General features: G+C 45.7%; 1 protein-coding gene across 2 annotated transcripts in view; it reads right to left on the bottom strand.

Moving 5' to 3' along the window:
• The window catches only part of ABCA4 (ATP binding cassette subfamily A member 4), a 102,145-nt gene that overhangs the window by 54,031 nt on the left and 34,562 nt on the right, over nucleotides 1-13,552 (bottom strand). For both annotated transcript variants that reach the window (XM_037826600.1, XM_037826601.1), the window contains 7 exons: nucleotides 12,338-12,559; nucleotides 10,283-10,487; nucleotides 8,007-8,072; nucleotides 5,381-5,470; nucleotides 3,386-3,560; nucleotides 1,362-1,493; nucleotides 227-366 (listed from right to left, as the gene is read on the bottom strand). In XM_037826600.1, coding sequence (XP_037682528.1) covers nucleotides 227-366; nucleotides 1,362-1,493; nucleotides 3,386-3,560; nucleotides 5,381-5,470; nucleotides 8,007-8,072; nucleotides 10,283-10,487; nucleotides 12,338-12,559 — 1,030 coding nt within the window. The remainder of the gene's footprint in view (nucleotides 1-226; nucleotides 367-1,361; nucleotides 1,494-3,385; nucleotides 3,561-5,380; nucleotides 5,471-8,006; nucleotides 8,073-10,282; nucleotides 10,488-12,337; nucleotides 12,560-13,552) is intronic.

Genomic DNA, 13,552 nt, shown 5'->3' with positions numbered 1-13,552 from the left:
CTGTCCCCACATTTTAGTTCAAACATGTAGATATCAGGACAAAGAAAGCCCAGGCTGCTGAAAGATGGTGTTCTACGTGGGAAATTATACAGAAGTGGGCTGCTCTTAGATTCCCAGAAAGACTATAGAAGTGTTTCAACTCTCAGGAGCTTTCCTGTTACAAGCTCCCATCCCCTCTGAGGTGCACTGGGAAACAATGGCGTCTGTCCTGTCCTGACACAAGCACCTGATAGATCCTGAGCTTCTTCGTTCCTCTTGTGGTGGAGGCCCGTGTCTTCTAACATGGCTTCCATCTGCAGCTGGGCCTCCTCCCAGGACTTGCCTTTCAGCTGGGCGTAGAAGAGGATGTGTTCAGCCACCGTGAGGCTATGGGGATGCGACAAGGGGAAAGGCAAGGGGCTCAACAATTCCACTTCTGGGGCTTTGATCATAATGGAAATAATTAAGGATGGATACAGAGATTTAGCAATCAAGATGCCCATTGTGGTGGTGGTTTACAAACGCAAATAAAACAGACAAACCATGCCTAAATATCTAACAAGAGAGGACTGTTTAAACAGTACATTTGTACAATGGAATAATATGTGCACGTTAAAATTTATTTTTGGAAGAATATTTAATGACATGAAAAGATGTTCATGATGTCTTAGGTTAAAAAAAGCAACACGTTTTAATCTGCTGATTATAAAATTCTATGCTGCTGATTATAAAATTCTATGCATAGATTTATTCTCTATTATAGTTTTCTTAAGTTTTTATGCATATCTATATATCATAGGAGAAAATTCTGAAAAATTATATGCCAGGGTGGAATAGTGGTTATCTCTGGATCTCTGGGTGGTGAAATTAAAGGACTTATTTTCTCGTTTTTATTTCTCTCTCTCTCTCTCTCCCCCCCACCCGTTTCTGTCTTAATAATGACTATATATAGCTTTTTAGATAAGAAATAAAATATATTTTAATTGAAGAAAAAATAATTGAAAACCCTTTGAAAACTCTGTCTTTAGTGCCAAGGCTTAAAAAGGGAAAAAGAATGATGGTTCTCCTTTCTTTACTCCCCAGCAGGAAGTATTTCAGGGCTCAGCAAGGTGCCTAGGGATCAGCCACTCTGTGAAAGGGAAGGTGGCATCATTCCCCTAAGAGGGACCTCAGCTCCCTACCCCAGAGGCACAGTCCGTTCTCTGAGGGTCACCTCCCCTTGCAAGCAGGAACTGAGGACCTTGAACATGGGGGAAGCCAAACGAAAGCACCCCCACTGGTTCCAGACCTGGCATCCCTGAGCCGGGCTCTTGAGAATGTGTGTATTGAAGGGCAGGGGTGAGGATCGGGAATGGGAGGGTCTCAATTCCTGTTTTACTCACTGGCGGAACAGGATGTTGTGCTGGGGACACATGCCGAGGCTCTGCCGGATTGCATGGAGGCTGGTTTCAATGTCCTTTCCCCCAATGAGCACAGTCCCCGACGTTGGCGGCAACAGACCCGTCAGGATGGACCTGCCAAACACGGGCACCAGTGGGCAGAAGCGACGGTGTTCAGGACACACTCTGGGAGGGCAGCCCCTCACCAGGGTCATTGAGGGCTCTTCCAGTGATTCCTGCCCATGACTCTAAACTGAACCCAAATAGAGCTGTGGGGACCTGCAGTTTCACGTAGAGGGGTTATCACCAGGGTGTGCATCCAGATCCTAAGGCAGGCGACCACATCTGGCTCCCTCCTCTGCTTCTGTTGATTTCCTGAATGCTCCCAGGCCCTCAATGATGGGCCTCAGGGGTTCCCAGCTTTAGCGGTTCACTTGCAGCCTCAGGACCCTCTCAAATCAGCCATCAGCATGCCCAGCACTGTAGGGGCTCAGTAGAAGGTGTTCAGTACATGGGTAAGTGGTTTGCCTGTTGGATGTTGAAAAGCTAGACATCACCACTACCAAGCCCAGAGTAAAGTCTAAATGATGGTGAGAAGCCCAGGCAACAGGAGGTAGTCAATGTGTATTTGTTGATTGCTTGATTGAAGCCAGGCATGGGAATTACCACCAACAGTGTCATCTTTGGATCCAAAAGCAAAAAGCCCAACAGCCACTAATAAATGTTTTGTAAAATGGAAAAAAAGGACTCCCACCTTTTTGGGTTGTTGTGAGAATTAAATGAATTAATACATGATAAGCACTTAGAAGGGGAGCTAGCATAAAGAGAAGCTCAAAAATATTATTACTATCATTACTAAATATTGTGTTTCAATTCCCAAGTGAGGTTGCATTTCAGCTGTCGATGAAGTAATCTGTTTGCCTTTGAGAAGGCCTGGGTTCCTTGAGGAAACTCTGGGCTCTCTGACCCTATTAGTTAACAAGGAGAGAAACGAGATAGAGCTAGTGCTGACGTGCCCAGCTCTGTTCCTGAGTTCAGATAGCATCTTAGGTTATCTGAACTTGTGCTTAGAAACTGAAGTCTGTTGATCAACCACTAGAGGGAAACAGAACCAAATATAATGGCACTAGCCCCACATTCCATTCACACTGATCCGCCCTCAGAGAACATTCCAACACAGGGTGTACACTTTGCTGTTCCTTCCTGGGGCTTTGCAAGAAGCCAAGGGATTCTAGGACTGTGCATCACACAGCTTCACTGCCTCCTGAGAGGTCTGCCTCTGCTGCTCCCTGGGAAACCTTAGCTAGCCGTGTTCTCCATCTCAGCAGATGGCACTCAGGCCCCTTGGAAAAGCTGGAGAACTGTCCAAACTGAGGTCTGTACAGAGCCCTTGATCCTCCCTCGACTTGGCTTTCTATTGCCAGGCTGTTATCTTACAAGCTGCTCTTGAGAGTGCATCCTTTTTACTTTCTCTAGAACTACTGTCAATCCCTATCAGGGGCCCCTTTTTTGTAGAAGTCTGCTGAATAAAAGGTAGGAAATGGAATGCTGCTTGAAAACAAGTAGCATGCTACAAAAGCAGAGCAAGTAACGGAGATGACTTCATCACCATCCATGATTGTCACCCTGTGGGATGGATGTGGGGGGAAAAGGACTCTCAGCCATCAGATCCAGGGGCAGTTGTGGAAGAGAAGAGCCCTGGGGTGGGAGGGCCTGTTTCTTGCCTCCACTGAACGTTGGAACTCAGGCAGCTCAGGAAAGTCACTTTAACTTGCTGAGTCTCCTCTTCCTCAGAAACAAAGGGCAAAATAAACTTACTCCACCTCCCTCTCAGGCTTTTTGTGAGGAATAAATAAAACAATATGTGAGTGAGCTTTAAATTCTACAGTGCATCTTACATATTCTTGAGACCACAAATAGGACAGTTTTGTCAATAAAAGTCATTGTGAAAGAGTAGACTGCATCTAAAGCCAAGAAATGACAGGATAGAATGGAAAATCCCAAAGCTTCTTTAGCCAAAGACTTACAACGTGGTGGTTTTCCCTGCTCCATTGTGACCAAGGAACGCGGTGATCTGATCCTCGTAGAAGGTGATGTTAAGACGGTCCACAGCTGGCTTGCCATAGGGCTTAAAAGTCTTTACCAGATTCTTCACACATACCCCAGGAACCAACCCTGGAAGCTCACGCTCAAAGAAGGAGTCTTGGAGGGAAAACAAATGAACCTGATGTAAATGTAACACCTTAATGTGCACATTCCCCATTCTTTAGACATTCCTTAGACCATTGCCTTCTGCCTACAATTTCACTGGCTCTTGTGACTTCAGCTATGACCTTTGTAAGGGCAACTGCCAAATCTATAGAATAATAATGAAAAACACTCTCTTACAATTATCACACACTTACTATGTGCCAGGCACCGCTTCAAGTGCTTTATGTGGATTATCTCATTTTACCCTTATAAGGGCCGTATAGGGTAGGCATTATTAAGCCCATTTCTATAGATGAAAGATACCTAAGACGCAAAGGCATCAAATGTCCCATGAAACTCACACGGCCTAGGTGTGGCAAAGCTGGGATATGAACCGAGTCTGTCTTGCTCCAGCCTCTGCACTCATCACGGTCTACTTGCTGCTTTTACAGCAAGTTAGCCCAAATCAGCCCTCAGTGCCACGCCCTCATTTCCAACAGTCTGTGGGGCATTTCCTCATGGATTTCTGGTAACAGCTCAAGCCCTCACCTTGATCCCCAAAGTTTCCCTTCAGACTCTCTCACGTCCGTTCCTGGAGCCACCATTCCCCTGGCCATTTTGGCTCAAATCATTGAGTCAACTTTGACTAAAGTTGGCTTCTTGCTCCTGAGAACTCCAGAGTTTCTCCAACTCACTGGGTAGAGCAGTTTTCTCTTCCTCACTACTGTCCCTCAAGCTGCCCCCCTCCAATACAGACTTCCAGTCTCTCCCTGCTTCAGTCTACCTTACACAGCACTACTTAATTTATTGTCTTAATATTGTAACTCTGAGCATTTACTCCAGTGCAAAAACAAACAAAAAACACATTCTACTGCGCCTTCTCTCTTTGCCTCCTGGCCTCTCATGTGATTGAGGTGGACCAGACTCCAGACCCCTCATTTTAGCCTTGGAGCTCCACTCTGGGAGCAGTGTCTTCCTAGAGGCCCTGTTGATCCCCCCAGCAAGCTCCGCGAAGAGCTGTGGGCCATTGGCCTCAGTGGCGCTATGAATGGCACCCGGGATAGGGTTGAGGGCATGGAGGTTGTGCTCACTCACGCAGAGTCAGGCAAGGGCCAGAGGCCACGTCGCCTCTCCACAACAAGGGTGACTAAAGCCAGAGCATTTTAGCATCCCTAGAGAAGTTATATGCGGCTTATGGGAGCTTAGGGAATGGAAAACCTTGGGAGAAGTACAGAACCAGTTTAAGAGGGGAGATAAGAGCAGCAAAGGCTGGGGAAACAATGCTTGTAAGCCTGGCCCATCAGTCCATTAATTCAGGAATTATTAGGGTAACTTCCACTGTCAGGAAAGGCTTTTGATGGCTTGAATGAATGGACTTCTAGATTTGTAAACCACACGAGTGAAAGGCAGTCAGCTCCACTAGGGCTCGCTTTCCCCCTGGGCACGGAAGGAGGGCATAGCATTTATTTTTGTCTTTCCTTATAGCTCATATCCGCTTTAAGTCCCAGTGACCCAAGTTATTGTTCTTCTTAAATCCTCGGAAGTCAGCACATTTGTGCAACTCACTTGGGATTTGCCTAACAAGGGCATAAGCACACTACCTACTTGGGATTGCTTTCTCCAGGAAATATGCATTAATGTCTGGGCTAGACCCTTGAGAAGGTATCAGGTTTAACACTTGTCAACAGAGAGAGTCGGTTTCCTGGGTTTCATTTCATCCTAGGCATGAGATATTTTGCTCTGGCCCTTTGCAAGCTTCAAGTCTTCTCCTTGCCCCTGCTCCGTGTTCTTTTTTTGGGATTTAAAAAATTGTTATCATTATTATTATTTACTGTTTATTCCCTCTGGGTGTTCTGGATCCTCCATTTCTTCTGTTATGGGTTCGGTCTTTTCCAGGGCCCTTTCTTCTCTAGTTGAACATCCTGTACCAACCAAAAGCCAATGTGAGAGCTGAGAATCAGCAAAGGCAGGAAAGGAGGGAAGCAGTGGGGGGAGCAAATGAGTTTCCTACTAAAATGGGAAAACGCAGTTCCCCTAGAAGGCTAGGTCAGCACTCCTGGAGACCAGCCCCGAGCGTGGCCTGTCAGCCTGGGACCTGCCGTGGGCCCCTGAAGTACTGAAACCAGGTGGCGGGCCTCCCAGTGAGTCAGACTGTGCAATCTCTGCCGAGTCCTGAGGGAGTTTTGTAACATGAGCTTCAGATTTAGAGTCTCACCTCATCCTCCTTTCATGCCAGGAGGGGCCCACAATGTCAGAAACGGTGATAAAAAAAAAAAAAAATTACAAAACCAGGATTGGATTTGAAACGGCTTAATGTTCTTTAGCTCCCCAGCAGTACTTTTCACCCCAGTCCAGAACATGTCAAAGTCCTGGTGAACCTTGAATAAAAGTCCATTCAAGATGAGCTGATGGGCGGCCAGCTGAAATGACAGCTTGAGAAAGGGCTTACCTGAAAAGTTAACCTACACAGGCACCCGAGAGTGTTGGTCTGATTTTTAACACTAGGGTTGAGCCCAGTCGAGACAGGCATGGACAAAATGTGAAGTTTGGCACACACACACACACACACACACACAGACACACACACACACACACAGGCACTTTTTTGTAATCTTGGCATTTAGTTTAAAAGGACATCCAGGACATCCTGGAAGGGGAAGAGAAGCAGAAGAGCCAGTCAGCCAAAGTGGAAAGCAGGGGCTGGAGGAAACGGCTGTCGCCAGGCATCTAAAGCTACTCAGCCTCAAGTGCACACATGTGAGCAGGGCGAGTTTTTAATGCTGTAACCAGCGGGGGCCTCTGTAGGTTTGGAGGACGTGTGGAGGAGCAGCAAATAATGGGCCTAGGGATGCTCCACCGTCAGTACTTGTATTTCTACCTCCTAAAGGATTTTTAAACCTATTTCTCATAATCCCTTTGATCACTTTAAGAGCTAACATACCGTACTAATACGTAATAAAGCAGCAGAGGGGAAATGACTTTCTAAAGAGTTCAGTCATTAGAGTGAGTCCTTCACCAGGAAATCTGTGTCCCAGATTTTTCTCTCAAATAATCAACGGGAACTTGGACATGTCACGGGATGTCTCTTGGGCTCCGTTTCATTTTTAAATGGAAGGGGTTATAGGTACAGAAACTCAAACTCTTTTCTGATTTTAGAGTTTTAGGACTCTATTTCAGTCTAGACAAGTGAAAAATATTTGGCTGCTATCAGGCAAAAATATACGTGATTCACCTTTTCAGGAGGACATGTTTGTCTTAAGAATTTTTCTTTTCTGAGAGGTAGAGTATCTGCTGAGATTGTAGGAAAAAAACGTGCACAAGTCCTGATATTCTCTGACATAAGAAACATTCCAGGAATATACAAGTGTGCTGAAAATTCCCACCTATAATGGGATTACAACCTTATTGATGTATAGAAATTTAAAAGCATATAGAGACAACTGACATAATGGAAAAATACTGAGCTGTCGAAGTTTGTTTGGATCATTAAAAAAACCAACAAACATATCCAAACCCTTTAAAGGCACCAGACTAATCCCTGAGAGAAAACAAACATTTAGAAATCCTGGCCCTGACCCAATAATACAAAGTAAAGACCAGGTAGGTGAGGAACAAAACAGATTGGAAAGTATTTCCTTTGCTTCCAGAACCTCCCAGCTCCAGGGGAGTCTCCTGCTCACAGCTGTGGAATTTCTCTGCCTTTTCATACATCACCAAAAGAGCCCTGGTTTTCCCCAATTCTGGAACTCTCCCTGCACCTACTGCCTCGATCAGTAGGAAAGGTAATTTTTGTCTTAAGATGCATCTGGGTAAATCCCTTTTATCCCTCTTCCCCAGACCACAAGAAAGATCGTCACAGGAGAGCCGGGGAGTGTTTTCTTTGAAGATCGACAGCCATGACCCAGACTCTGGATGGTCCCTCACCTTGGGAAAATTAATCATTTATATTTGAAAAGGAGGAGAGGAATAAAAAAGCAGGAGGGGAGGCAGCAGAGGATGAATGCGATGATTCCTTCATGATTCTCCAGTTCTCTTTGCCGCCAAATGACAAGTTTCAAGAGTCATTTATACCCTGAAGTGATGTGGCTTTCTTTCAACAGGGTAACTTAATCCATTAGGCACAAATTGCATGGCATACAGGGTTTATCAGTGCTCCGATACTCCCCTTGGCCTGGTGTCTCTCAGGGAAAAGGATGGGTGGGCTCCCAGAGGTTGTGATGCTGTCCCCAGCCCACCCCAAGTCCCCACCCCCATGGTGGGGGAGCCCCCAGGCAGCTGGCTGAGCCGGCCAGAATCACACCCTTGACATAAAAGGGGCACTTGGGGTTCAAAGCCAGCTGCTGTGATTCTCCCTCCGATCTCTTCAACTGCTCAAATAATCAGGCCACTTCTCACTCAGTAGGCCAAAGGTGCTAGTTCTAAATAGCAAAGTTTCATTTTTGTTTTTAAATAACTCACCTTCACCGCCAAGCCAATAGGACTCTTGCAGAAGGAAGTACCAGGGAAGTGGGGTTCCATAATCCCCTAAAAATAGACAGACAAATAAAGAGGGAAAGCCTAAATAGTCTCCCTCTCCCATCTTATCACAGTTCTATAAGTTCTAGAATTTATCTCTCTGAACCTCAAACTATAACTAAATATTCACAGTTCATTAGCCGTAACACAGCTACCCAAGAAGACTGCTCTTCCAAAATGTCTTCATACCAAAGGTTACGTTTTGGGGTGGGGCCAGCAAAACTAAAACTGATGATGTTTTTGACATTTGTTTTTTGAAATCATCTCATTAAGTCATACCCTTTTTAAACAGTTACCAGATAATAATAATGATGACATCACTAACATTCATTGGATGCTCTCTGTGCCAGGCATTGCTGTAAGAGCTTTCCATGTATTAAATAATTTAATCCTCCAAAGAACCCTATGAAATAGCTATTATTGTGGTACAGATAAGGAAACTGAGGCTCAAGGAGGTCGAATAATCTGCCTGAGGTCACAGCTAATAGAGATTCAAGGATGTGCATGTGAGCGAACTGCTTCTAACACCTCTGTTCTTCATCACCCACTATTCTCGCTCCACCTGGGTTTCAAGAACCAGACTCCACATTTCTAGTCTAGTTGTCCTAGCAAGTTTTGCTCCTTGCAAAATTTTGTGAGAACACTGTCTTTGTTTTTTTGAGAGTCATCACCCGTTTTGTGGACTGCAAGCTCCTCAAGGGCAAGTCTGGGACTGTCTTGTCCACACTTTAATTCCAAGAACCTGGTCTTGCTGAGCCCAACACAGAGTGCTGCTGTGCTTGTAGGACAATTTAAAGCTTTTGGTTAAAACAAATCTCTTGGATTATGCATACATTTTGATTTCAATACAATTAATTTTTACTCACAATATCTTCTTCCAGTGGCCCAGTGAGACAAAAGAAACTGAAGCTGAACAAGGTCAAGTGTGTTGCTTACAGTCACACAACTGAATTACAAACCCAAGCCTCCTGACCCTCAGTCTAGCATCCTTTCTCCTATCCCAGTGTTTCTACCCCCATATTTTTATCAACAAAGGCTGCCCTGAGATGATCTGGGAGCATGAGTTTGTCCCCACCCAGGGACCAGGCCTGGCCTTTCTCTCCCCTGCCTGCCTCTGGCCACAGGATCAAGAGCCAGGTCACAACTGCACAGTGCAAGGGGGCCTTTGGGTGACCTGGAAATTTTGCAAATGGCAGTGGGACCTCTCTAGCTGCCAAGAAAAGCTAATTTTAAGGAATATGTGATTTTCTACAAAACTGTGCAAACAGCCAATTTTGATTTAGGAGATGATTTCCCATGCTTCTGATTAATTAGCTATTTATTCATTGTCCATCAAATGTCAGGCACTATTCTGAGCACTGTGACTTTAATAGTGAATAAAATGACCAGGTGCCTGTTTTCGTGGAGATCATATTCTCCTGAGGGTAGACATCCATAAACAGAGACAAGGTCGTATCATGTCTGGTGGTGAGCAGTGTTTTTAAAAATAAAGTAGGGTAAGGGGGCAGGAGCACTGAAGGAGTGCTATTTATATAGGAATAGATATTTAGATAATTTTAGTCTGGAAAAATCCCTGTGGTAAGGTGGCATTTGAACAGACACCCAAATGAAGCAGGGAAGCAAGGCTGCAGGTGTGAGGCGGGGAGGGGGCAAAGGATGCTGTCCTGGCAGTAGAAAGAGCGTGTGCAAAGGCCCCGAGGAGGAAACGCACTCAGTGTGTTGGAGAACAGTAAGCAGGAGAGTGTGGCTCGAGCACAGGAACATGGGTGAGCAGGGAAGGACATGAGATGAGGAAGACAACTGGAGGCCAGATAGTGTAGCGTTTCATAGGCCAGAGTTGGGATATTGTATTTTACTCTGAACAAGATGGAAAGCCATTGGAGGGATTTGAATGGAGGGTTAATGAGATCTGACCTTTTTCTGGAAGACTCTTTTTGAATGCAAGTGGGAGGTGATGGTGGAAGAAGGCAGCCTGAACTGGGAAGGCAGTGACAGAGGTGGTGACAGGGGTCATATTCTGGATATATTTCTAAAGTAGAGCCAACCTGGATTTGCTAAAGTAGAGCCAACATGGATGTTTCAAATGCTCGTTCTGAGAGCCCAAAATCTTTGAGCCCAAATTCAAAGAGCTTACAAATGAAATTTAAACAAGATGGAAAGGGGGAGTTCCTGGATCTGAAGAATTCAATAACTTTTATGCTATGGAGGTGGCCCCTTACCTGGAAACACCTGGTCAAGGTACCAGGCAAGCAAGCCATATAGAGCAGCATCAAGGAGCATCATCTTTATGGACAGCAGGAAGCTGAATTCATCCCCTTCCATGGGACTGTTCCCAATGTTGCCCCACTGCAGCCCCAGGCCTTGCTCTTCGAAGCGAGCCAGGTACTCAGTGCCAAACCCAAATGCCACAGGAGACAGCAGGCTCTGCATGGGAGCAGATAGGGCACAGAAGATGATCAGAGGGGTGTTCACCCAAAACAACAGCACCCAGAGAACCAAAAGAGGGTCTGTGTTGCATCTGAGCATAAGCCGTCCTAGGGAGGGGTTAAGGCAGTCTCCCCACAGCAAGAGAATTCTGGGAATGCCTCTCAGGCCTCAGGGATCCCTGCTTATGGACCAGGCCACCTCTCACCTGTTCAATGGAACACAGTTGAGTTGTAGTGTAATGGGAAAGACAAGGGCTACACGTAATAACATGTCAAAGGACAAAAGGTCTGCATGTTCTCCTTCCTGCCTCTTTCCCCTTCCTCCTACCTCTTTCTTCAGAACACACAGTTCTTGGCAGAACCAAGATGCCAAGTTGAGATGTTTTGGGAAAATCCCATATGAAGAGTCATCAAAAGTCATCAGTTTTCTGGGGCAGCCTAGGTGGTAAAGCAGGGGATGGTCCCCTGAGGTCTGTCCAAGAGGCAGAAAAACCTCAGATTACGCTATCACCCTTTCCCACCTACAGACTAGGGATGATCATTTTTTGAAGTTCTCTGTGCAGAAAACAAGTCAACTTGCTTTCTCCAGAAGGAAGTCTGAAGAGGAAATTTCCCAGCCGCTTCTCCATGGGTGGCTCCCAACTGGGCAGAAAGCACGGAAGCATATAGAGAGGGATAAGCTGTTCTCACTTCTCTCAGAGGTCTCCCACAGTTTGGAGAACCCAGGGTGGGGTTCAGAGCATCTGTCTGCTGGAGGAAGGAATTCTCTAGCTATATTTTCACCAAAACCTTTTTTGAAATCTCAGCCCAGCCCTAGTGCATGCAGTTAACAGACTTGTAGCTTCTTGGTGGACCCACACACCGAAGAAGTTAGCTCTGGCCTCAGAGTACTGACTGTCTACCCAGTGATTACCAAAATTGCTCCAACAGCTCAGCTCTGCCCACGGGCTGAGTCATAAGGATTTCCTACTACTAGCCCATTGTGATTATTTTAGAAAATTGGATGCTATATAAATGGCAGTAATTAATTTCTCATTTCACATGAGAAATAAAAGGCAGATGCTCCAGCAGCTCTAGAGTCACTTAAGTTTGAGTTGTGAGAATAACTCAGACCTTAGATCCTTCCCAAACCAGAGGCAGGTGGCAGTCCTTTCTTGACTCCACCATACAGAGAACTCCAGACAGGGAGATTCTTGAGGAAAGGAAGGGCAGAAAAACTGCACCTGGAAGAGTCCAGAAGAGCCCAAAGGTTGTTTAGCCAGCGTTAATGAGAGATGCAAAAGGTTCATTTAAAACCAATTAGAGAAGTGACAGTGCTGTTAGTTTGGGAATCTTAAACTAAGAGGTCTGTCAGACAATCAAAAGCCAATTTCTGGAGTCCTCTGCTGACAAGCAGGCCTGATGGGTCATTCCTGTACCTCTTTCTGGTAGAACATTCTAAAGACACTTGTAGAGCTACTCTAATTCAAGTTATTTTGGAGAGAAATAAATACTTTTAATTAATGCACATCTTCCTGGACAGAACACTTAGGGTGCAAACTCTCCTCCCTTCTGAATCTTCTCAAATGCTAGGGTGGGCCTGGCTGGATAAACAAAGGGATCCAAGAGTTGAATGGATTTTTTCAGTTACTTCCTAGGGCAGGTTAATCAAGCAGGTTGGATAAAAAGAGTAAATGTTAGGTCATTCAGGCTCAGGGTAAAGACTGCTCCCACTTTCTGCCCCTTTGGCTTTTAACCCCCTCGTCCCTTTAAGCCAAACAGCAAAGTGGACCTCCTTGAGGCGGGATGGGCTACAGATCCTTCAGGGGAATTGCATCATGTGCTAGGGGTGAGCCCAAGGCCCCTCACCACGGCCATTTTCAGGTCGGCTGTCATTCGGTCCTGCCAGGCGAAGCAGAGGACGTGTGGCAGGTAGAGGGTGAAGTAGATGATGCCACTGCAGGCTGCTGCCAGACTGGCCTTGGAGAAGAAGGTGCTGAGCAGGCAGCACTGCATGATTGTAGCAGTGGAGAAAGTCAACAGGAACAGGAAGAGGATGAACGGATTGCTGTAATGTAGGATTCTTCCATGCTGAAATCAAAGAGGCTGGGAGTTAGGGATTCCCACCCACACCCAGGGCCACTGTCCTATGCAGAGGGCAACCTCTGTGCAGTGACCCCAGGGCCCCCTGAAGCCCTCTGCCCCAGGGGGAGGTCTCCCATCAGCCTGTTGTTGCTGCCTAAATTTCCACATGTAGAGTCTCAATGTTTTGAGTCCCTTAATCATGCAAATGTCGTTTTCCCGGGGAGAGGTAACATACTAGGCTAGTAATTATCAGATGTTAAGTCAGTCAGTCCTTGGTGGGTTGGAGATAGTGTGGAGAAATTAAGTCTAGAGCAGGGAAGGAAAACCTGGCTGGAGTGGGGGTGGGTAGGTCTTGGAGCATCAACAGAGCACTGGATATACTGAGTAGATGAGGTACAAAACAGGGAGGTGGGAGACCACTTGAAATAAGCTTGAACATTGTGCCTGGGGCCTGACCTGCTGACTGGATCATTTGTATTTGTTTTCTGAGCTTTGCCATTCACACGGGTGAAAATGTCAGTAATTAATCCCCATCACTTTAAAGTGGGTTGATCCTCCCCATTCACATACATCATACAAATATATTTTGCAGAACCTGTGTGTTCCCCATGAACTGAGTCAGTCGCTATGTGTAGAAAATAGGACTGAACTAGCTACTTTTGATAAGTGAGCTGCTGCCCAATTACACTATTAGGATAAATTGAGATGTTCAAATTTATTAGGCCTTCTTCGTTCTCCTTTACTATAGGCATCCTATGAGGATTTTTACCCTTTGAACATATCGCCAAATCCATGTAAATCATCCTGTGCTTTTCTTAGGAGCTTAAAGGTGTAAATAAGTTCACCTCATGAATGGGTTCTGACCAATTGGTAGCACCTCCCTGAACAGTGAGTTCCTCTCAGTAGGAAAAGAGAGATCAGTTAGCAATGTCTGTCATGGGTATGTGAGAGCTGCCTGGCAGTAAATGTGCCAGTTATCTGCTACTGCCACTTTTTCTC

This window comes from Choloepus didactylus, chromosome 2 (genome assembly GCF_015220235.1).
Source record: "Choloepus didactylus isolate mChoDid1 chromosome 2, mChoDid1.pri, whole genome shotgun sequence".
NCBI classification, from domain to species: domain Eukaryota; kingdom Metazoa; phylum Chordata; class Mammalia; order Pilosa; family Megalonychidae; genus Choloepus; species Choloepus didactylus.
Note: the sequence above shows the minus strand (reverse complement) of the source record. Positions and strands in the feature narration are given on the sequence as shown.